This window comes from Akebia trifoliata, chromosome 4 (genome assembly GCF_017979445.1).
Source record: "Akebia trifoliata isolate Shusen 1 chromosome 4, ASM1797944v1, whole genome shotgun sequence".
NCBI lineage: Eukaryota > Viridiplantae > Streptophyta > Magnoliopsida > Ranunculales > Lardizabalaceae > Akebia > Akebia trifoliata.
In genome coordinates, this window is record NC_141378.1 from 37,519,450 (window position 1) to 37,544,092 (window position 24,643).

General features: G+C 34.8%; 2 protein-coding genes and 1 long non-coding RNA gene across 3 annotated transcripts; 1 reads left to right on the forward strand and 2 right to left on the reverse strand.

Moving 5' to 3' along the window:
• Nucleotides 1-1,784: 1,784 nt before the first annotated feature.
• Nucleotides 1,785-4,432, forward strand: LOC147404856 (germin-like protein subfamily 1 member 11). Its single transcript, XM_086440951.1, has 4 exons — nt 1,785-1,910; nt 3,188-3,276; nt 3,673-3,741; nt 3,826-4,432. Exons 2-4 carry the CDS (start codon nt 3,190-3,192, stop codon nt 4,249-4,251), a joined length of 582 nt encoding a protein of 193 aa, XP_086297077.1. The 5' UTR covers nt 1,785-1,910; nt 3,188-3,189; the 3' UTR covers nt 4,252-4,432.
• A 502-nt stretch (nt 4,433-4,934) lies between these two features.
• Nucleotides 4,935-7,534, reverse strand: LOC147404857 (uncharacterized). Its single transcript, XR_015177262.1, has 2 exons — nt 7,418-7,534; nt 4,935-5,366 (listed from the first exon to the last, which is right to left on the reverse strand). It is a non-coding gene; the product is annotated as an uncharacterized LOC147404857 (long non-coding RNA).
• Nucleotides 7,535-14,295: 6,761 nt separating this feature from the next.
• LOC147404858 (cyclase-like protein 2) lies at nt 14,296-24,260 on the reverse strand. The gene is made up of 6 exons (XM_086440952.1): nt 23,791-24,260; nt 23,640-23,684; nt 20,220-20,292; nt 18,369-18,466; nt 17,424-17,494; nt 14,296-14,678 (listed from the first exon to the last, which is right to left on the reverse strand). Exons 1-6 carry the CDS (start codon nt 24,212-24,214, stop codon nt 14,553-14,555), a joined length of 837 nt encoding a protein of 278 aa, XP_086297078.1. The 5' UTR covers nt 24,215-24,260; the 3' UTR covers nt 14,296-14,552.
• Nucleotides 24,261-24,643: the final 383 nt, after the last annotated feature.

Here is a 24,643-nt window from a genome sequence, read left to right on the forward strand (position 1 = left end):
AAAATCTTTGGAATGGGCTGATTTTTTGTGAGGATGATCTCTATGGTGAGGAGATCATCCTTTGCCAAAAATCAGCTCATTATGAAACTTCTAACCCCATGTTTACAAGTTGAAAAATTTTAGACCGTCCAATTTTTGTAAATCAATTTTGATGGGGTTAGAAGTTTTGGAATGGGATGATTTTTTGCCAGGATGATCCCCTCATCACAGAGATCATTCTCACAAAAAATCAGCCCATTCCTAACCTTTTTGCCCATATAAGACAAACGGTGTGTCGCAATATAAGTCGTAATAGGGGTCGTAATAACGCCATCCTATATATATATATATGGGAAATGTTCAGCAACAAACATTTTGGCAAAACATGGGTTAAAGGTTTTGGAATTGACTGATTTTTGGTGAGGATGATCTCTACGGTGAGGAGATCATCCTCACCAAAAATCAATCCATTCCAAAACTTCTAACCCCATCAAAAATGATTTACAAAAAATGGACGGTCCACGATTTTTCACCTTGTAAACTGGGGCTAGAAGTTTTGGAATGGGCTGATTTGTTGTGAGAATCATCCTCACCAAAAATCAGCCCATTCCAAAACCTCTGACCCATGTTTTGAAAAATGTTTTGCCAAAATGTTTGTTGCTGAATGGGACCCTATATATATTTGGAGCGGTTCAATGGCCCTAAAGTTTGCCTAACATTGTGCTAAACATTTTTCAAAATATGGGTTAGAAGCTTTGGAATAAGCTGATTTTTTGTGAGGATGATGTCTACAGTAAAGGGATCATCCTCTCCAAAAATCAGCTCATTTTAAAATTTCTAATCCTAGTTTACAAATTAAAGAATCGTGGACTGTCCAATTTTTGTAAATCACTTTTGATGGGGTAAGAAGTTTTGGAATGAGCTGATTTTTTGTGAGGATGATCTCTATGGGAGGATGATATCCTCCCATAGAGATCATCCTCACAAAAAATCAGCTCATTCCAAAATTTCTAACCCATGTTTTGAAAAATGTTTGGCAAACTTTAGGGTTGCTGAACTGCTCTCATATATATATATATATATATATATATATATATATGAACAGCGTTCCTAAGACTCATATTGGGACTCACATTGCGACACACCGTTTTGTCTTATATGGGCAAAAATATTTAGAATGGGCTAATTTTTTGTGAGGATGATCTTTATGGTGAGGAGATCATCCTTGCCAAAAATCAGCTCATTATGAAACTTCTAGACCGTCCAATTTTTGTTGAAAAATTATAGACCGTCCAATTTTTGTAAATCAATTTTGATGGGGTTAGAAGTTTTGGAATGGGATGATTTTTTACCAGGATGATCCCCTCATCACAGAGATCATCCTCACAAAAAATCAGCTCATTCCAAACATTTTTGCCCATATAAGACAAAACGGTGTGTTGCAATGTGAGTCTCAATATGAGTCTTAGGAACGTGACCCTATATATATATATATATATATAGGGAGCGGTTCGGCGGCCCTAAACTTAAACAAGTTTTGTGCCAAGTTTTTATGGTCGTGCGATCATAACAGATCCAACGGTTCGGCGGCTGTTTTACGGTTTTAAAAGAAAAATCCGTTTAATTAAAACCGGCTCCCTCAAATTACAGTTTTTTTTGTTTTAAATCCCTAAACATTAAACAAACCCCTCTTCTCTTCTTCTCTTCTTCTCTTCGAAGCTGCTGTAACCTAAACCCATCTTCTCTACAGCTCTCTCTCTTTCTCTCTCTCTCTCTCCAGCTCGAAAGACCTCTCTCCCCTCTCTCTCTCAAGATCTGGTTTGAACGAGTTCCTTGTGGAGAGCCAAGTCGCCGTCTCCGTCGCCAATCAATCTCTCTCAACCCTTTCTTGCCGTCGTCGTCGCAAATATCTCTCAAGTTCGATTTAAAAGGTAATTCTTTCACTCACGAAAATCGATTGGTTTATTAATTTTTAATTTTTTGTAGTTGTTGAACTTGAAACTTAAATGATTTGGGTTTTTTTTTTTTTTTTTTGAAACTTAAACGAGTTGTTCGAGTGGCATATAATTTTCTCGATTGTTAGGAATATAGTTGGGTTTTTTTTTTTCGTTGAATAAGTTCTTGTCCAGTGGCTGTACCTGTAACACATTTTGTTTTATGAAATAGTAAATGAGGCAAAATTTCTCCATAAACCAGGCTTCCATTCCTCTGCTGCACACCCTTCCGAGTATGAGTTTTTAGATTAGATAGATAAGATCAAATCTGAAGAAATTAGGATTAGGACTGATCTCCCATCGGTTAGGATTTGCACCATTTTCTCTATAATACTATAGCCTATTCATAGTGTTGTCTAGAGTCTTTATAATGGAACATCTTTCACCTTTTAATGGAATCAGTATGATGCCGCAGCTTTGAAAACTTGATGGTGAGTTCGTTGTAACATGGAAGGTAAGATGTAGGGAAAATTTTAACATCTTTAAACAAATATAAAATCAAAAATAAAAAAACAAAGAAAAGAAGATAGGCTCAAGTGTGGGCCAAAAATGCCAACTTTTCTAGTCCAGAATGAAGATTTCCCTTAATCAAATGTGGACCCATAGGTTTGGAACAAAAATGAAAGCTAGGTGGCTCAAAATTGATGATTTCCATTGACTGAAAGTGGGTCCATAGGACAGACCATTTTGGAAGGATTAGGCTCCATTGTTTCCATCAAGGTTTTTGGTTCTAAATATTTTGAGTTATTTATTATTTTTTTGTTGCTCTGCAGACTGCAATTTCTAATGTACATTGTTAGTCCCATAGAGCATTTGTGACTTCCAAGGTTTAGTTAGACCAAGGAACTTGAGCTCTTTTATTTTTCCATATATTGCTCTTAACAGCAAATTCAAACTCTCTTTTTTCCTTGAATCTTTGATTTTCTTTATAAATGCTTGCCAGTCTTCATTCCACGCAACAATTCTTCATATTTTCTTGTTGAGTAGTTCTAAACTGGCTTCTTTCGACACTGTGCTGATGTAGCAGTGTGCAAAAACCATAGATTTGTTTCCTTGAAATACAAGGAAAAAACTCTATGCTTCTCTGCCCACTGCCATGTCAGCACAGTGTCGAAGGAAGTCAGTTCAGCATTTCTCTGCCCACTGGATATTGTCAGATGGGTTATTACGGCTTTCAAAGCAATGATACAGAACAGATATCAAGTTCCATGCAGATATGAACTTTAATATGCTCCGCTGTTGGGGTGGTGGATTGGCAGAGAGGCCTGAATTCTATCATTACTGTGATATATATGGTTTGCTGGTAAGCTTGAGCGCACACACACACACTGAAACTATGTGTTGATGTGTTGATACAAATTAGCTTGTTTTGAAGTGTACAATTTAGATAAGCGATGTAACTTAAAGCCCTTATTCAGCATGCACTAAAGCCCTTATTCTCAATGCTTTTAAAGGTATTGGATGCTTACCTCATGAGGCGCGTCTTTATTTTTAGATCATGAAAGACCTTGAGGATTTAACAGAAGGCCCTTTTATATTATGTTTGCAACTCCAACAATCTACAGCTCTTCGTTTTCATTCCCTATGTTTGTATTTCCTCTATCTATATTTCTCTTTAAGCTGAACCTGCTCCTATTTACCAATAAAAAAAATGGTCAATACTGAATTCCAATATCATTGTGTTCTATTCCAATATCAGGCTCCTACGCTGGTTGGGTTTTGCGCTTCATCGACCATTTTCCGTGGTTACAAATGCCAGGAATTTCAGGTAAAATGCATGAATACTTCACCATGAAAGCTTATTTTATCAAATTTGGGTGAAGTGGGCTAATTTGGGCTTGTGGTGTTTCAGGTGAAAATTGAAGATGGATATATTCTTAGCTTGCAAAGAATATCAGAGGGTCGTGTAGGTGGGCAAAACCGGCCCCACCATCACCCTCGGGCCAGTGAGATCCTCGTCGTGATAAAAGGCAAACTCCTCGTTGGATTCATCACCACTAACCCAAACAACACTCTATACAGTACAACCCTCGAGGTGGGTGACGTGTTCGTATTCCCACGTGGACTTGTACATTTTCAACAAAATGTCGGGAAGGAACCAGCCCTTGCCTTCGCTGCCTTAAATAGCCAGAATCCAGGTGTGCTCACCGAAGCCAATGCAATCTTCGGTGCAAACCCATCAGTGCCTGCTTACATTCTGGCTAGAGCTTTCAAGCTAGATGAGGAGGTAGTTGATGAACTACAAGCTCAATTCTTGGCGCTGGGGGGCAACCCTTGATGCTATTGTTACCACTACTGGTAGTACTATGCTACCGCATTTGTTAGTTGTTTTGAGATTTTGAAGAACCCTTAATGTTATTGTTATTTTGTTACCTCTACTACTACCACCATCTTTCTGTTTTCAAATGGTGAAGAAGTTGTTTTCTATTGTTACTGTGGATGTCGCTGGGGATGATCTTTCATAAATATTAAAATAAACATGGTTGGTTCAGTATTCTCTCTCTCTCTCTCTCACTCTGGGTACATATGGTATTTCATATTGCAACTCAACATATTAATCTGATATTTGCCAAATATGCAGACCTTGTCCCACAAATTCATGAAGTCCATACATAAATCTTGTCCAAAATTAGATAACCTATACAGTATTAATTGAAGTGTCATGATTAGGTGCCTCGTAAAGAATGACTTGTGGAAAAAACACATAATCCCAACCTTTTAAATACAAAATCAAACTATTGAGATTTTAAATTGAGATAAGTATTAACGTACGAGATATGTGTTATGGAGGTATGTACAAAACTTGAGCGGTGGATTTTGTATTCTCACGGTCTAGATCAAGCATTTGCGTACTCGTGGGTCATTCTTTATCAGTCAATGGATCCCAATCCCTAACTAATACATGGACCGCCATGGAACAATTTATTGGATATATCCTAAATAAAATGCTACAATCAATAATATGAGAAATAAAAATATCACAAAAATAAAATAAGTAGTCGCTCAAACGTTTACAAGTCTAAATTTATACATCAGATAAACTTCTATTCAATAAATTTATACATCATTAACACAACCATAAATACAATAAAAAAAAATTATATAAAACAATGGCCATTCGCAGTTATGCGATCTCTTTGTTGACTCTTGACTTTCTTCAAGAATTTGTGAATTCTTTTTTTGCCTTTGACTTTCTTCAGGTAATTGTGCTGGGTTTCCATAGTGAAGTTGATTGTAAGTCAAAAAATACCTCTCGGCTTCTTCAAATGTCGCAAACGCTTTAAAACAATTACCCCTATATCCATTTGTATACTTGTGACATTCTTCCCACGTTGTATAAATCCCTGGACTACTTCCAACAAAAACGACATAAAACATTGTCATCCTAAATACCTGTAAAAATATAATATTTTAAATAAATGACTAATCAAATAAACAAAATTGAAACTTAAATAAACAAAATCTAGCAAAATCCAATTGGAGCATAAATGATAATACATAGAAAGAATCTAAGCAGATATGATTAGTAACCATAATACAAGAAGCTTGGAGGCAATCAAATGAGTTGAAGGAATTGCGAGAATTGATTTGATAAATCAATCCACATTATCTTTCAAGTTCCACAATCAACAAACAAAACAAAACAATCGATTTTCCTTCTCATTATATCAATGTGGCAACAACACAAGTATCTATGTCCTTGTTAAATACAATGTGGCAACCGGTGGCTGTTTTACGGTTTTAAAAGAAAAATCCGTTTAATTAAAGAGAAATATAGATAGAGGAAATACAAACATAGTGAATGAAAATGAAGAGCTGTAGATTGTTGGAGTTGCAAACATAATATAAAAGGGCCTTCTGTTAAATCCTCAAGGTCTTTCATGATCTAAAAATAAAGATGCGCCTCATGAGGTAAGCATCCAATACCTTTAAAAGCATTGAGAATAAGGGCTTTAGTGCATGCTGAATAAGGGCTTTAAGTTACATCGCTTATCTAAATTGTACACTTCAAAACAAGCTAATTTGTATCAACACATCAACACATAGTTTCAGTGTGTGTGTGTGCGCTCAAGCTTACCAGCAAACCATATATATCACAGTAATGATAGAATTCAGGCCTCTCTGCCAATCCACCACCCCAACAGCGGAGCATATTAAAGTTCATATCTGCATGGAACTTGATATCTGTTCTGTATCATTGCTTTGAAAGCCGTAATAACCCATCTGACAATATCCAGTGGGCAGAGAAATGCTGAACTGACTTCCTTCGACACTGTGCTGACATGGCAGTGGGCAGAGAAGCATAGAGTTTTTTCCTTGTATTTCAAGGAAACAAATCTATGGTTTTTGCACACTGCTACATCAGCACAGTGTCGAAAGAAGCCAGTTTAGAACTACTCAACAAGAAAATATGAAGAATTGTTGCGTGGAATGAAGACTGGCAAGCATTTATAAAGAAAATCAAAGATTCAAGGAAAAAAGAGAGTTTGAATTTGCTGTTAAGAGCAATATATGGAAAAATAAAAGAGCTCAAGTTCCTTGGTCTAACTAAACCTTGGAAGTCACAAATGCTCTATGGGACTAACAATGTACATTAGAAATTGCAGTCTGCAGAGCAACAAAAAAATAATAAATAACTCAAAATATTTAGAACCAAAAACCTTGATGGAAACAATGGAGCCTAATGCTTCCAAAATGGTCTGTCCTATGGACCCACTTTCAGTCAATGGAAATCATCAATTTTGAGCCACCTAGCTTTCATTTTTGTTCCAAACCTATGGGTCCACATTTGATTAAGGGAAATCTTCATTCTGGACTAGAAAAGTTGGCATTTTTGGCCCACACTTGAGCCTATCTTCTTTTCTTTGTTTTTTTATTTTTGATTTTATATTTGTTTAAAGATGTTAAAATTTTCCCTACATCTTACCTTCCATGTTACAACGAACTCACCATCAAGTTTTCAAAGCTGCGGCATCATACTGATTCCATTAAAAGGTGAAAGATGTTCCATTATAAAGACTCTAGACAACACTATGAATAGGCTATAGTATTATAGAGAAAATGGTGCAAATCCTAACCGATGGGAGATCAGTCCTAATCCTAATTTCTTCAGATTTGATCTTATCTATCTAATCTAAAAACTCATACTCGGAAGGGTGTGCAGCAGAGGAATGGAAGCCTGGTTTATGGAGAAATTTTGCCTCATTTACTATTTCATAAAACAAAATGTGTTACAGGTACAGCCACTGGACAAGAACTTATTCAACGAAAAAAAAAAACCCAACTATATTCCTAACAATCGAGAAAATTATATGCCACTCGAACAACTCGTTTAAGTTTCAAAAAAAAAAAAAAAAAACCCAAATCATTTAAGTTTCAAGTTCAACAACTACAAAAAATTAAAAATTAATAAACCAATCGATTTTCGTGAGTGAAAGAATTACCTTTTAAATCGAACTTGAGAGATATTTGCGACGACGACGGCAAGAAAGGGTTGAGAGAGATTGATTGGCGACGGAGACGGCGACTTGGCTCTCCACAAGGAACTCGTTCAAACCAGATCTTGAGAGAGAGAGGGGAGAGAGGTCTTTCGAGCTGGAGAGAGAGAGAGAGAAAGAGAGAGAGCTGTAGAGAAGATGGGTTTAGGTTACAGCAGCTTCGAAGAGAAGAAGAGAAGAAGAGAAGAAGAGAAGAGGGGTTTGTTTAATGTTTAGGGATTTAAAACAAAAAAAACTGTAATTTGAGGGAGCCGGTTTTAATTAAACGGATTTTTCTTTTAAAACCGTAAAACAGCCGCCGAACCGTTGGATCTGTTATGATCGCACGACCATAAAAACTTGGCACAAAACTTGTTTAAGTTTAGGGCCGCCGAACCGCTCCCTATATATATATATATATATATATATATATCTTATTTTAACTATAAATAAATTAATCGACTATGTATTACATAATTTTTGTGAAAAATATGATAAATAATCAATAAACAAATACAATTATTGCATAGATTGATTGATCATAGGGTGCAACTTGGTTCGGTTTGAGGTCAAATTGGAACCAAACCAACATAGGCCGGTTCCACTAAATAAGAACTCAAACTGAACCAAATTCCATTGGAACCAGACCGAACTAAAATCGGTTTGATTTGGTCTGGTTCAGTTCTATGCATTGTTAATTTCTATAAATTATAAGCAACATTTTTTAATGAAATATATATATATATGGGTCCCATTCAGCAACAAACATTTTGGCAAAACATTTTTTTAAACATGGGTTAGAGGTTTTGGAATGGGCTGATTTTTGGTGAGGATGATCTCTACGGTGAGGAGATCATCCTCACCAAAAATCAGCCCATTCCAAAACTTCTTGCCCCAGTTTACAAGATGAAAAATCGTGGACCGTCCATTTTTTGTAAACCATTTTTGATGGGGTTAGAAGTTTTGGAATGGGCTCATTTTTGGTGATGATGATCTCCTCACCGTAGAGATCATCCTCACCAAAAATCAGCTCATCTCAAAACCTCTAACCCATGTTTTGAAAAATGTTTTGCCAAAATGTTTGTCAAAATGTTTGTTGCTGAACATTTCCCTATATATATATAAACATAAAATTTTATACAATAAATCACTAATATATCCATAAAAAGTCATTAGTTTATCCATAAAAGATCATTAATCAATGTCCTAACTCCTAAAATAATTCATAATTATTATTATATATGTATAAATATTATTTATTGTATAAGGATTTAGTTCTCGGTTTAGTTCAATTCTATACAAGCTCAATCTTAGAATCGAATCGCAACTTGTTTCAAACTGAACCAAACCACCCCAAAGCTATTGATTTGGTTCGATTATCGATTTGAAGCAAACCTGATTGCACCCCTAATTGGTCATATATCATCTTATTATTGGTCAGTTTTAGACTTCATATATAATATCTCAAGTTTGACCAATATAATTGTGAAAAAGGTATATAATTATCGTTTCTCATTTTAATTTGGCAACTATATTTAGGGAGGTTTAACGTCATAAGCGTTTTTTTTACCTTGTAGCACCCTATAACGTATTTTCGACAGTTGAGAAAACATTATCCTTGACATTATAGTACAATCACTCCACTACATTTGAGTTTGAGATTTTAGTGGCCATACATTTTCAAACCATTTGATTAGGTGAAAACAATTTTTTTACTTTGATCTAAATCATGAACCCTAGAATTCTGAGGTGTCACTTTTTAAATATGGTACTCTTGCTATAGCACTTTTGTGATGGACCTCCATGAAGTTGATTTTACTCATTTATAAAAAGAAACAAAAATTGAATGAAGAAGCAACATTAGTTCAACCAACCGCAATCGTGAGCCACTCGTTTCATTCGCCCTACATAATGCAAACTAATCGAATTTTCTGATTTTAAAAAACTGATCCAAAATATTTAAATGGCCCACTGATTGATTTCAAGTCATCCAAAATTTCATGTATATATGTTAATTGGATTTTGTTAACATGTGCCCTAAGAGCACATGTTAAAGTGTATTAATCACACCTGAAAATTTGAATTTTGTATCGAAAATGCCCTAAATTTTTTTTTTTTTTTTACCAAATGCCCTTAAGATGCTTATTCCCAAACTGTATTTATTGCACTTTAACGTGTGCCCTTAGGGCACCATTTAACAAGACCATTAGGTGATTAGAAGACCCAAATGGGCCTTTATGTAGTGTCAAAAATGCCCATGATACCCCTACTCCAATCATATTTTATCTTCCTTGCGATGAGTAATTTTACTAGGGAACATTGAAGAAGGAGATCACGAGGCACATTGAAGGCAGAACTATGTCATGGGCAATGTGGTCCTAACTTGAGAGAAGGGGGGGGGGGGGGGGGGGGGTAGGTGCCCTTTAGACCTCAAATGTCCCTTTAGGTGCTGAGAAGAACAGGACAACATGCATTTTAATTATTATGACTCAAGGCTTTGGCTTTGCCCTCTGTCCCAATTCTCTGAAGCTTGGCTGCTTCTTGCATGCATGCTTAATAACTGTAAATTGATCAGATTTGGATCGATCTCGATCTTGATCTTGATCTAGAACCAATCCAATTAGAGAGACTTGAATTTGATCTGATAACTTATCAGATCAAGTCCCTATTGGGTTAGATCCTAAATCAAATTCAACTCGAATTCAGATCCGATAAATTCCAATATACTTTATAATTTATATATCTTCTTCACAATATCATTTCAGATGTATTTGTAAAATTTTCATTTACATATAGTGAAGCTCTTTTCAGTATTAGAGGTGCATTAAGAAAGCATGTTTTGTATCTCTTATTCTCTTTGTGTATCACAAAAATCTAGCAATATTTATTTTGTCTAGGTTTTTTCTCACATAGAATGAATTCTTTTCCCTCTTTTATGAACACTGCCTTTGTCCCATTAAAATTAAATGATCAAAATTACCTTCTATGGAAAACTCAATTTCCACTTCTTCGAAAAATTATAACTTTTATGGTGACACTTACGTGTTGGGAAAATGCTCTGAAAAAGGTTATTATAATATTTACATCCATCATTCCGAGATTATGAATAAAAATAAGAATCTACTACAAGATCGGAACCATTATATGATGAATATGATCATGAGTAATTTTGACCCAATTCCATTGATCATGAGATGGTCAACGAGATATAAAAGGCCGAAAGATCCTCGTTGTGTATTATATATTGGCTAGAAGATTAGCTTAGGGCAGACACGAGAGGTGTAGTTAGCGCCGGTTTGTTCTTTACAATTGAAAAAAGTTAGAACTATTGATGAAACTAGACATTTCAAAATCTTTTTTTTTTTAAATAAGCAAGTGGGTTAATGGTTAGTAATTAGTAGGTGAAGGTGGGTTTTGAACCCAAGGTCATGATATGATCGCTCAAACTTCACAATCTTAACAAGTAAACTTATTGTAGACACCCCATTTTTGCCTTGGCTAAGTCCGAGAGCACTAAAAACCTTCCGAGAAGGGACTTGACCCAAGGTAGTTTTTAGGAGAGATCAAAAACCCAACTTTCAAACATCTGAAAGGCCTGAAGGTCATTTTTCATATTCTAAATTCAGCCTGGCCGTATCTAACCCTTAGCCAAGCATATTTTTTCGCCTAGCCAAAGGTAACCCATGTTAAGTAGTATTTTTGTCTAATCCAAGGGTGACCCACGGTCAGGCATAATTTTTGTTCAGATATTGATTCACTCAAGGCCAATTATGTTACAAGCCCATGTGAACTCAAATTTTGTTAGGGATAATTACCCTTTAACTCACTCCTTAATGACTTTTTCCTCAAGAAAATCCCACCATTTTACTCTTTTAACCTTCCTTCAATTCTTCAATAATCCCACCACTTTGATTTTCTTGTAAATTATTTTTTTCTTCTAACAAAGACCCTTGGTCAAATTGATTCCTACATGAATGTAATTACTACCCTAACCCCATATTGTTATAACTAAACTAAGGTAGATTAACCTTATCTTCCCCAAGTCTATCATTAATCTTAGAAGGGTCAATGTAATTAGATCAAATTTCATGGTTTGTGACAATTTTGCTCGACCTATAGATTTTTCTAGAACTTGTGAGAAAAGACTAGATTAATTCTAAGTTGTTAGAGAATTAGTTGGGCTAGATGACCTTAATATCTAAGATCCCAATTCATATTGACATGCTATCTAACCTAATTCCTTCCTGATTGATCCAAAGCCAATGACCTAGGATTTTTCGATCATCTTGAAAAAATTCTCTAGAAACTATGGCCTTTTACTATATTCTCTTGATCATCATGATTATTGAAACTTATAGGTGAGTGAAAGACCATCAAGTCCAAGGAGAGGAAAGGTCATTTGGGTTTTCTCTAGAAATTTTATTGAAAATATTGGGAACCCTAGGCTTTAAGACAAATTTATCCCCAAGGGTCTTTCAAAATCTTATAAATAGAACCCCCATCCAAGGCAAAGAAAAGAACATATTTGGTGATTTAAAATTCTACCAAAATCTCTCCCAACCACTTTAAGCCTTTTTTTTTTCTCTCAAAACCTCTCCAAAAAACCTCTCCAAAATTCTTAGAAGCTCAACCTAAGAATAAGAACAAGAAGAAAAAGGAAGAGAAGAAGAAGACTAGGGTGGGGTTAAACCCTCCATTCTCCCTTTCTTATACCCCCTCTTTATTTTAAGCACTTTTTTTATTTACAAGTTTAATTTTATGCTTTTTAATGTAGTTTCCTAGACCTTTAGTCTAGAGGCTTGGGGAGAAAGAATAATCATTTTTTGAGGAATATCTCTCAATTAGTCCTCAACAAGCTCCTTGAAACATTAGATTATGTTGTTTTACTTTCATTTACTCTTTATGCAATTTAATTTCTATAGCATAGATGCTTTTATTTCCTTGCAATTTCAATTCTAGAATAAGTATCTTTTATCTTGCTTCCTTTTATGACAATAGAGGTAGAGAGTAAACCCTCATTGGAGATAATTTTCTCTTAATAAATCCATCACATCCATATAGTATACACACACTTATTTCTAAAATGGCTACAAACAAGAGTGTAGGTCCCTATGAACCTATATTTAACCTTTAAAGCCAACAAAAACAATTTAAAAATGGAAAAAATCTCATGCATGTAGTCTTGATTCATACGTGAAGTGGTTCAAATCATGAATCTCACCAAAGGATCAAACCAATAAATAAAGTCTCCCTAAGGAGCACATATACTTGTTTTGAAGCTTTAAGACTCTAAATGATGAGATCCATGTGGATTTCCATCAAAGTCCCAAGCTCATAAAAAATTATAACAAACACCTACTTCTAATAAAGGTTTGCTCATCATATATATTTGTTCATTTTTCAAAACAAAATTATAGTTTACTTTTCCTAATTTTCTATAACTTTTTTTGTCTTCACATATGATCATCTATTGGTAATTATCTTAGGATGGGAGGGATAAAGTGTTTAACACATTCCTTGTCCTTCAACCGAACTTCCTTACCTTAGATTTCTAAATAGACCATTTCCCTCTTATCTTTTGAATTGTGAGTCATTACAAGCAAAAAAATAGGATTTTATAAAATCGTTTTATAATGCCCATTTACACCTTATTGAATGGTGGTGACTTTTAAACCTGTGTAGATGAACTCAAACCTCCCCAAAGATTTCGAAGCCCATGTATCTACACATGTTTTTAAAGAGATCATTAACTTCGTTATTAGTTGCCATAGACTTGACCAACTAAGCTAGCTGGCACCTTCACTGACTCGAAATCTTTGGAATAAGACTTTGTTGTTGTTGTTAGGCATGTGATGAAGGTGGGTATTGTGTTGGAAATATTCACAATGTGAAAATAGCCCAAATTTGATGGCCTTGGGCTGTCAAATTTCATAAAATTCGACTGACCAAGAGGTCGAATTGGCGTTGCATTTTTCAATGTCAAAATTTTTTTTTTTTACAAGCTGAAACTGTCAAATTAATGAAGGATGAGAGAAATTCAACAGCTCTAAGCCATCAAATCTAGGAACAAAAAGAATTTCGACGGTCCTAGACTGTCAACGTTTAGTTTCTAAAATTCGTGGGCCTTGGCCCGTCAATTTTTTTATGTCGAATTTTCCAGTTTTCACATAATGATTCACTAACAAGATAAAAAACCAAATTGAAAAAATCGATTGAAGCATGATGACTCACTACCCTTAAGAATATATCGCGTCCCACAAAGATTGTATCTCGATGCAATTGGTCACAGTGGAATAACCTCCAAGGTTTAACAATCGCAATCCCAAACCAAGCATACACTCGCAATGGTTAAGAAAATTGAATGCTTAGATCGCTTCTTATTGGAAAGTAAGAAAAGAAAAAAACTAGAGAAAAAACGAGAATAATAAGAAGAAAAGAGAACATGCCCAATTGGGCATGTTGTGCATGTGCCACACACTCATTAGAGTTTTCGGATCCGTAAATCTAAATTCCAATTGGAACCTTGGATTTTCCTCTTGGCCCCCGTGCGCGTGTAGGCCTCTACTTATTTTTTCTAACCTTACCACACAAGTAAAGCAAGATACTATATAAATGTATAACAAATCCTTCCCATAGTCGATGTGGGACTAAATGTTTTAGAGAACAATTTAAACACTAATCATTTGTGTGTTGGATATACCATAAACAATTAAAAAGGTAAAAAATTACTTCTGTTTTGTTAACACCAAAATACTTACGAGTGAAGAATACCCACTTAATTTTTAATATATACCAAAATAGCTAAAAACACTTTGTATTTTAAAATGCCTAAAATAGTTAAAATTACAACATATTGAACTCAAATTACAAAGCTGGCAGTTTCAACCATTTATTATTTCAATTGAGCAGAATTTACAACGTACAGAAAGCTGGAAATCCTTTGATAGTGGTAATGTTGTGTATTTTAAATACTAACATAGTGAAGTGTACATGGAAACAAGTTCTGATTCGGGGGCTCGATCGACGCCAATAATGCAAGCTATGTCCAGATATAACAAACAAAAATGATATATCATTAGCAATGTAGGACTTACAAAGATTATCATTTGATGAGAATACATCTAATTGGTGATCCCTCAGCACCCGATAATCTTAGAGGTAGGCAATGTACAGAATATATCCCAATTTTTATGTCATCCAGTTTCAAGCCTTCCACAATAATGATTTCCTGAAACATTTTCAAGGGCATTGTCATTGGCAGTCTTTGTGATATAAAACTAGTAAAACAAAACCATTATCCTCTCTTACAATCTAATTAGATGAAAATAAAAATGGACAAGTATCATAGACAAAATTCATCACATTTTTTATCTTTGATTTTTTATTTTTGATAAGCAGATATTCATTAAAATAAAGCGAGGCCAGCTGAGATGATCAACCAAGCGAACAACAGTACAAAAAAAACTACTCAATGCCTATACACACAACCCTCCCTTTCCCAATTTCCTATAAATCTTAAAAAAGACGCCCCTAAATTCCTCGAAAACCTTAGACCAAAAAATCACAAACTCAAGATGGACAAAATCGTATCCTTGCACTCATTTTCATTTTCCATCAAAAGTACGACTCTTCGCTCTTCTCTTTCCACACACACCCCCAACAAATTGCAAAAGGAGTGATACTCATGTAGATACGTGGGCTTCGAAACCTTGCAAAGGTTTGAGCTCATTTACTTGGGTATTTGGAGTTGCTACCATTCAAAGGTTTGGTTGTGAATGGACACCACTAAAATAGGCTCTAAAATTCATTTTCCTTGGCTTGTAGTGATTCTCATATCCAAATGGATGGGTAAAGGCCTACCTAGAGTTCTAGGTGAGGGAGTTCGATTGAGGGACAAGGAAGGTGTTAGGCACCTTGTCCCTCCCATCCAAACATAGTTACCAATATGACCATAAATGAAGTCTTAAAACTATTTTTTTTGAATTTTGAAAATAGAGGAGATTATGGAGAAAATTTGGGAAAATTTGGCTATAGTTTATGTTTAGAAAATGGGCAAATTAGGATGATGAGCAAGCCCCTAGGTGCTTGCTGGATTTTTTTGTGAACCAAAAACTTTGGTGGGAATCCACTTGGATTCCATCATTTTGGGTCTTTAGGGACTTTCATGCATGATTTGTATCATTTTTAGACTATTTTTTTTGTTGGTTTAGAGAGTTAGGTGAGAATCTAAAGAGATCATCACCTTTGATTCTTAACATTTTTATAAAGTAAAATATGGTGTGTGGGATGTGTATGCATGGGATGGATTTAACAATAGAAGATTACCTCTTAAGAGGGTTTACTCTCTAGCTTTATTGCCATCAAATAAAGCAGAAAAAAATCATTATTCTAGAAAACTTAGAGTGCAACGAAAAGTATAGAAGATAAAGCATCTACATTATAAATTTAATTAAATAAGTAAGAAATTAAAGACAACATATTCTAGTGCTTTCAAGGAGTTTATTGAGGGCTTATTGGGGGAAATCACCTCTTGGAGGGATTATCCTCTACCCTGAAGCTTTAGCTAGGATTAGAGATCTACATCATTAAAGAAACATAAATGAAAACTTAAAATTAAACAACTAAGGTAAAGAATGAGGAGAGATGAGGATGGGAGAATTAGAGAGGACCTTCTTCTTCTTCTTCCTTTTCTTCTTCTTTTTCTTTCTTGGGTATTTCTTCTTAGGATAATTTGGACAAAATTTTGGGAAGACTTAAGAGCTTTGAGAAAGGATTTTGATAGAATTTTGGAACTCTAACTCTTCTTCCCTTTTTTTTTGAAAGGGTCTCTTATTTATAGGATTTTGGGAGATCCTTGAGGATAAACTTGTCCTAAAACCTTGATTACCCAAATATTCTAGGAAAAAACTTCATGAAAAGTATTAATTCCACCTTCTAACCTTGGCCTTGATGGTCTTTAATCTCTTATAGAGTCATACTAATCTTGATGATCAAGAAATAGGATAGTCTTTGCACCGAAAGTTCCAGAGAATTTTTAGTGGAGGGTAGAATGGTCATAGACCTCATGATTTGGGTCAATTGTGAGAGATCTAAGCCAAATGACATGTAATTAAGTGGAGCTTTTTGTTCTATTTGGTCACTTCCTTAAGCTAGCTCTCTAACTAACTAGGGATACAAAGGTCCTTGGGGACAAATTCTAGAGACTTCTCTAAGGTGGGCAAAGTGGTTATAAAATTTGAAAAGTGGTCAATTTACATGGAATCCTTTTAATATTTGAAAAAAGTTAGAAGGGTGGAAGGGGGTTTTGACTCTACTATCTCAACAAACCAAAGTTATAATTAAATCCACACCCATTCCCACTCAAGCAAACCTAGCTCTAATTAAATTAGAGATATCCTATTGCCACACCAACTTTTACTAACGCCACCCCCAATTCATATGTAAATCACCAAAGAATTAGCACACATCTTGGGGTGGCATTAGCAAAAATTGGTGTATCAATAAAAGCTCTTAAATTAAGGGTACAATCAGGAAAAACCTATTATTCCTTTAATGCTATTGTCTAGTATCATGGTATAGTTCAAATTGTGGACAGTTTGCCAATGAATATTATTATTTTAATACCTTAATGAGCAATTCTAACAAAACAGAATAGTTGGATTCTTGAAAATTATTCCAAATAAGCACCTAATAGTAGAACAGTAATGTATTTATTCTTTGGGTCCCAATGATTAATAGAAACAGTTGAATTGTACTCTACTATCAAAATTAAATTTCCATACTAAAACATTGGTAGAACTTCCACATTCCAAGGGCACATAAAACCTATGAATTCTAAAAATTAAAAGACAATTATTACATAAAATTATTAAATTATACACAAGAATACAATGAATATGGATGAAGCACCTAGTGAATGCAAAATAAAAATAAAAATAATAAAATATTCCAACTATTTGAAGATGGGTCTTACCCTGCTTTTGAGAAAAACATGATGAACAGGAGCTAATTCTTCGTGGGCAGCAACAGATAAGTAATCAATTCCTACAAATCATAACAAATAAATACATCGAAAGAAACATGTTTTGTGAGTAATCAACACACACACACACACACACACACACACACATATATATAGATATATATATATATAAGAGGTATTAAAACAAACCAACAATCAATAAATAGATGTTATTGGATGAATTGGTTTCAATTTTGAACAAATATAAATACGGGACCTTGACTTTGAATAGATAAGCAAGCCAAAATATATTTTTCAATTCAATTAAAAACGATACTAGTGAAAATATTTGAAGTTTTGAAAGCTAAGAGAATTGTAGAGGTTTGAGAGCTTGTGATCTTTATCGTTGATAGTGGATCGATCTCCCTTTTATCTGTGGACATAGGAAATATTTCCATTTCAAGGATGATCAAAATCCAAAAAAATTCATTCTTCTTTAGGAGATTAAAAACTAATGTGCAAAGCATGTACCAATATTAGTAAAGGTCTTTCACATTCAACTTTTCATCTTTATGATTTTCAATATAAACATTTAGTAATGATACATCAAGATCTATAGAGGGAAAAAAAGGATATTAGTCTTGCTATGCTTCTCTTATAAATTACTCCTCTAAGAAGTAGTTTTGGCATCAACATTGTCCAATGATAAAGACTGTCATACATGGAAGATTTCAGTATTCAATTATGCCCATGTTTTTATCTTCTACTTGTTATTTAGTTACTGAAATAACATTTATTCATGCAGTATATAATAAAGATATATATATATACAGAACCATAGATGCTTCTCACTTGTATCTCGATGAAAAGCATCTATGGTTCTATAGACACATCCACATCAGCAATGTTCCAATCGATGTCAATTTCATTGTTACTTCAGTATTTTCCACATCTTACCAATCATCTTGATATCGGTATTTTCTACCAGCCATTCGGCGCCATCCTTCAGAAATCCAACATAGCTTGTGTCATACTCTTTTTTCCACATAAGCCCCCTGAAGTGAAATAAAAATGTTTATTTTCATGGAACTGAGCTTATTCACATCACGAGAAATCCGTACTGAATCCAAGATGATAAAAAATTTACCATTTGAATATGGTAATGAAAAGAATCTTACGATTTTTTTTAATTGTAATCCTAAAACGGAAGAACAACCAAATTTGTTCTGTTGGTTGGAAGTAGTCTGCCACAGGTAAGCTTGTTTTTAATAAGATCAATAACTTCAAGGTTCAAATGCGTTTCGATCCCAATGCCTCTCACTACGAAATAAAGACCCTTTCCAATTAAGAAAACTAGAACTTTGCACCATTATGTCATTCTGTTTATGGTTGTTTCAACATTCCCTTCTTACGAAGTGTAAAATGCTTATGATATATTACTTGACAGTGTAGATGATATAATAACAAGAGATATGGCTTTAGATAGTATAGATTCACTTACACAAGCCCAAATATCAGGGCTAAAGCTTTAATGATGATGAAAATTGTTCGAGTGTATATTTTCCTCCACTCTTGGGTGTGTCATACCCCAGTTAAGCTCTATGACTCTCTTATATTCACAGTTCTCCCCCTCTTCAAGAGATCAGTCTTTTGGAGTAGTTGGTTGGTTAACATGGTATCAGAGCACTAGCCGTTAAGTTTGTATAGGTCATGGGTTCAATTCTTTCCACCCTTATGGGTGAGGGAGCCTCCCACTCTCGGGTGTGTCATACCCCAGTTAAGCCCCGTGACCCTCTTCTACTCATGGTTCTCCCCCTCCCCAATAAATCGATCTTTTGGAGTAGTTGGTTGGTTAACAAAAATGACGATCGTGTGGATGATGATGATATGCGAGAATTCACTAATAAGAGTAGATGAAGAATCTAGAGATCATATATATAGCTGAATAGAAAAGGAAGAAACTTGGTTTTTTAATCACGTGGAGGGTATGAATTCACAAATAAAAATAACATTGGATAGAACAGAATGGAAAACAGGATTTGCATTTTAACCCCAAATAGTTGAGAGTTAGGACAGGCTTGGATTTTATTTATTTATTTTTTGAGAGTTAACGAGACAATAGGAATACCGAATAGGCGAATACCAACAAATCAAATTTAACATTGTGCTTGAAGAGCAAACAAAATAGTAGATGAGTGGCTCCAAGGTAAAAATTGTTGTTTTGGGGGAACATTTCGATCTAGGAAAAAATCACCAAAATGAAATGAAACATCCCTGAAACATTTGGAATTCTCTGAAATATTCAGTACATACTGGTCATTGTGATACATTGAACCATGACTGGCTCTAATGATAATGATTTTCTTATGGTGTAAGGGTGTAATAATGAAATCTTTTAAAGAAATAAAATATATAGTTTCTAAAAAATATTAAGTAATTAGTCACTACACCAAAATTCTTAATCTATTGTTGATCAAGAGTCGAGAAAATTATTAAAAGCTATATTTCCCAATTGCTAGTTATATTTTCAAGAAACTAGTTATATTTATGGACAGTACAGAGGCGGATTTTCGAAGGGAAAGTAACAAGTGGGGATTTCGCATGCTCAGACATTCTCTTGTGTGTTCTTTTGGGGTAAGGTTTATACGGAATTTAGGTGGGGTGTTCTTTGATGATTTTATTGCTGGGTGGGAATGGATGTGTAGTATTGTAATGTCCTAGTGTTCTTGTAACCTTTCTCTTTTCGGTTGGTCACCTCGACCACTTCAATAAAATTGATTACTTATCAGAAAAAAACAAATGGAATACCTATCAGTGTTTGATGTTCTGAAGATCACACGACGTACTCCTTTTGGGATATTCAAGGATTTCATAACTTCAGCTGCAAGTAGAACCGTCATTAATTAAGTTATTGTATGAGAATAACAAATTACATAAAATTCTCAGTTATGAAATAAATGTGGCTATTTAATAGTTTTTCACAAGAACTAAAAATTGCAACATTGTCTAGAGTCAAACTGTTCTTCCATGAAGGGATAAATAAAAGATGGAATATTTCTGTACATTAATCATAGTGGCATATATTCCAAAATACATACACTAAAATAGTCATATTTCTTCAACAAAATTTCTCTATGCATGAAAAATAGTCTGTTGTGTCCATTTCTGTGACATAACTTGCTAAATATACAGAATAGGTTGGTAACGCAACTTCTATATAACTCAACATTTCGTGATAAATAGACTAAGCAAAAAAAGCTGTTAGCAACTAATTGTTTACTTACTTCCATTTATGATACACAAAATGCAATATCTACAGCAGAAACTACATATTGCTGCATTGTAAGTTTGGAAGAAAGCAAGAGCCTAATTCACCTGGCCCTACAACAAGGTATGAGCACATTTAAATATGAATCTGCAGATTGATTTGAGTGGAGATCATGGTTAGAGAAAGAGTATTGCATGACGAACCGCTCAATTATGAAATTTTTGGGTTTTCTCGATCCAATACGTGTATTTATTGTATGTACATTTTCTTGATTTGTAGGCCCAACACAATCTGACCTTTTGAACCTTACTTAATAGGTGTGACATGCCATAATTAATATAAGGGACATCTCAATTTTGTACACGTTCAAAGTTCATCAAGATCTTGCACAACTCAAGGATCCCTGGGGACATTAATCGATGCGATTCTTCACATTCGCCAAGTCGGTAGGAATCCCACTATGGGTGAAGTTTCATGTGCTACAAATGGGTAGAATCTCAAAAGGAATGGATTTGACGCTTTATGAGTCCATTAAAACACTGTCATGAGCGGAAGCTCATGATCTACAAGTCGGATGGAACCCAACCAGGAACTACCATCGAAAATCTATATCAGTAAATTTTCCTCGCATTATCTCAACCATTTAATAAAAATGAATACGGCTCGCACATCAAATCATTTGAATAGAATACCCCCATGTATTGGGTTACATCAGTTCTTCACCGCTTCAAAAAACCCAATCTCGAATGTTAACGACAATAACATACTATTGCTGAGTGTTATTCCCAAGTTCAGCCAAGTCATCTTCTCACACCTATAATGTTGGTGGACCTTGCATTTCAAATGGCCATATATGGTATATGGGCTGAAGCTAGTTGTGCAACACATTGGGACAACAAAGAAAATGTTCTTCCAATCACTAGAGCCTTCAAGTTCTCCAACAAACAGCTAACAGAACTGTCCAAAGTAATTTTTACCTCAGTAAGAGTGATGGACTTTTGGTGATCGCCCCTGACCATCCTTGAAGATCTCATGAAACCTTTATCTCCTATGGTATGAGAAGTTGTTGAAGCATTTCTACTTAAAAATGATTAACTTTCTAGTTCGTTTATTTTCATCAAATGTTGGATTTCGCTTCCCAAAGTTGTTTTTCTTGTGGAATGCTTCAAAAACTTCATCTTTATACATGTTTCGACCATGGTGTACTCTACCTGCTAACCATGTTAAATTACCATGGAATGTTTATCCTTTTGGGGTAGTTATGTTCCTTCGTTGCTACAATCAAAGGACAGAAACTTGGACAATTTGATGGTCATTTGACCCTTAAAAGAGTACAATGAAGGTTACACGAGGCACCAAATCATGATAGATCAGATTTGTACTTTTATATCATTTTATTACCATTTAATATAAATATGTATATATCACTCTCATGAACACAGTTGAGAATATGATCAAAATACAAAAATTTATGTGTAGAGACTTTGAGGTAAGGGCTTAACACTAGATCATATACTCTGGTCCAATTCTTGGGCCCTATTTTGATTAAGGAAAATCCCACACAAGTTTTCATCTTCTTCCTTCAAGCAAACCAACAAAAGGGATTTTATCAAGTCCTAGATTTCAAATTAACAATCAAAGGAAGAGGGAAACTAGAAGTGATACAAGCAAGAATAATTAAACAAAGTTTGATAAATTTTGGTACTAAAATCACTTGTGTAGGTTGGTGTTGAGAATTGGGGGCCGTTGCACAGCCTTGTCTCTACTACCTTGCTATGAGAATTTAAACTTTCTAATGCTCTTTGAATAACTTCACCACTACCTCTCTCATAGTCAAACTCTCCTATCCAGAGGTACCAACCCTTAGGCTGGCCATCCAGCCAAAATGGGGCACAACCTAAGATTGTGATCATTTGAGCAAAAGGCCCCTGGATTACATCAAATTCAACCATGTTTTGGATCGTTGCCAGACTATTGATCATCCAAATAACAACGTATTTTAAGAGAAACTCTTGGATCCTCATCAACCAAGTGGACTCTTGGACTTCCCCATAGATAGGAGTTAGGTGTGAAGAAACAATGCCAACCCTTATGCACCTTGGGATAACAAGATCACTTTAAAGCAAATTATAAGAAATTCATCCTAGAAATTACCTGGTGCGCATGGGGGGGCATGGGGGAGGAGACTGCATGTGCCCCGATGATTAGTCAGATGGTCTAAGAGACTAGATACCTAGTTTTCCACACCAAAAAAAAAAAAAAAAGTCTTCAGTGACTCTTAGCTAAGTCATAAGTGGCCTATATAAAACCACGAAAGGGGCAAAACAAGGAAACCTTTAGTGCTCATACCAAAAGGGATCAAAATTAATTCTGTGGTGGCAATTTTCTGAGTACCTCCATCAATCGGTTGCACAAAAGAACATATGCGTAAAGGAAAGAACACGAGATATTTTTTATGGGAATCCCTGATCAATCACAAAAAAGTATAGCACCTTTGAGTTTTGTTTTATTAATTGAGCCTCAAATGAAACTTTAAATCAAGTTTACCTGAAGATAGATTCATTGGCTTGTTTATGTTTTCTTCTAAAATGGAAATCTGCTAGCAGAAGTAGTTGTTAATTACGAAGTAGTTGTTAATTACGATTTTAGGACTTGAAATGGGCAATTTGTAAAACAGATCCCTTTTAGCATATCTGAAGGGGTTAAACCTAATCAAGCATCAGATAGTGTCTGCCTTGCACCTCAAGGAAGGCTTGAACAAATCTTCAAAAAGCAACTATATATGCACATCCAAGTTGGACACTTAATTAAATTCTGAATTTAAATTGGATTTGCAGCCAATGAACTCACCAAATTTTCTAACAATTCTTGGCATATAAATTTTCTAATATCTAGAATATAATATATCTAAAAACATTGAGAGGAACATCAGTGTGCTTTCGAATTTAAGTAGAATTTACCAGTTATGTTGCTATCCCTTGGGACATCCACTAACAAGGCAGGACCTATTAATTGATCAAACCAGTAGATTAGACTAAAAAAAGGCATAAGTAGTTTTGACAAACAAAGATTAGTGCATAAAAAAAAGAGAATTAATGGATACATATATACCATTAAGGACATCAAGATCGAGTGTGTTGACATCGAAACCAGCATCAAAGTAGTTATCGAAGTAGTGACCAGGAGCATCAACATGAGTGCCAGAATGGGTAGTAATCTTCATCTCAGAAATGTTGCAAATGGAACCATTCTTCATGCTTTCACGTAGCCAAAGAAACTGACCAAGACCTTCATCTAATGAAAACCAAGATGGCATGTCAACTCTGTATTTGTGTGTTATGTCCAATATTCTTCCCTCTCCAAACTCTTCCCTCCTTGGTGGGACAAGGTACTCACTCACGCTGCACGACTCTTCATAATCTGATACTGATGGGTAAGCTTCGTTTGGTGCTACAGATAGCATGTCAACGGTGCATAGTAGCAGAGTCAACCATATCTTTATCTTCATCATCCTTCTTGTTCTTCCCATGATCATGAACTAAGAGACTAATTTTGTTCTTAGAGAACTTGTCGAAGTTAGTTTTATCTTTTTGAAGAATAAGATTTGCTGTTAAGGAATTCATGTGACGGGCAAGCGTCCACATGTCACTTATTTATGGGAGTGGATCTTCTGTAGCCTATATTTCTTGCAGTTTTATGCAGCTTTGTTGTATTACAATCCACGACGCATCATTGAAGAAAAATAACAACTTAACACTGAAAATTATTCAGTTTCAGCAATGCTACGAAATTAATGTGTTTGTTTATAATAAAAATTCAACAAAAATTACTGAAAAATTGACTGAAATTTTAAGTGAAATTTTTTAATTTAACAATGATAACTATTTACGCTCAGCACCGATAAATTTATGGGCCAATCATTTTGTCCTTTTATATTTTTAAGATTTACATCTATTGTCCTACT

Excerpts from the sequence above, each read along its gene's own strand:
- LOC147404856 (XM_086440951.1), top strand. The coding sequence starts at position 3,190 with ATGAACTTTAATATGCTCCGCTGTTGGGGTGGTGGATTGGCAGAGAGG. Across the intron at positions 3,277-3,672 it reads GTGATATATATGGTTTGCTG|GCTCCTACGCTGGTTGGGTT; the intron begins GTAAGCTTGAGC and ends TTCCAATATCAG. Across the intron at positions 3,742-3,825 it reads ACAAATGCCAGGAATTTCAG|GTGAAAATTGAAGATGGATA; the intron begins GTAAAATGCATG and ends GTGGTGTTTCAG.
- LOC147404858 (XM_086440952.1), bottom strand. The coding sequence starts at position 24,214 with ATGATCATGGGAAGAACAAGAAGGATGATGAAGATAAAGATATGGTTG. Across the intron at positions 23,685-23,790 it reads CGATCTTGATGTCCTTAATG|GTCCTGCCTTGTTAGTGGAT; the intron begins GTATATATGTAT and ends ATCAATTAATAG. Across the intron at positions 20,293-23,639 it reads AAGGGATAGCAACATAACTG|CTGAAGTTATGAAATCCTTG; the intron begins GTAAATTCTACT and ends TTCTACTTGCAG.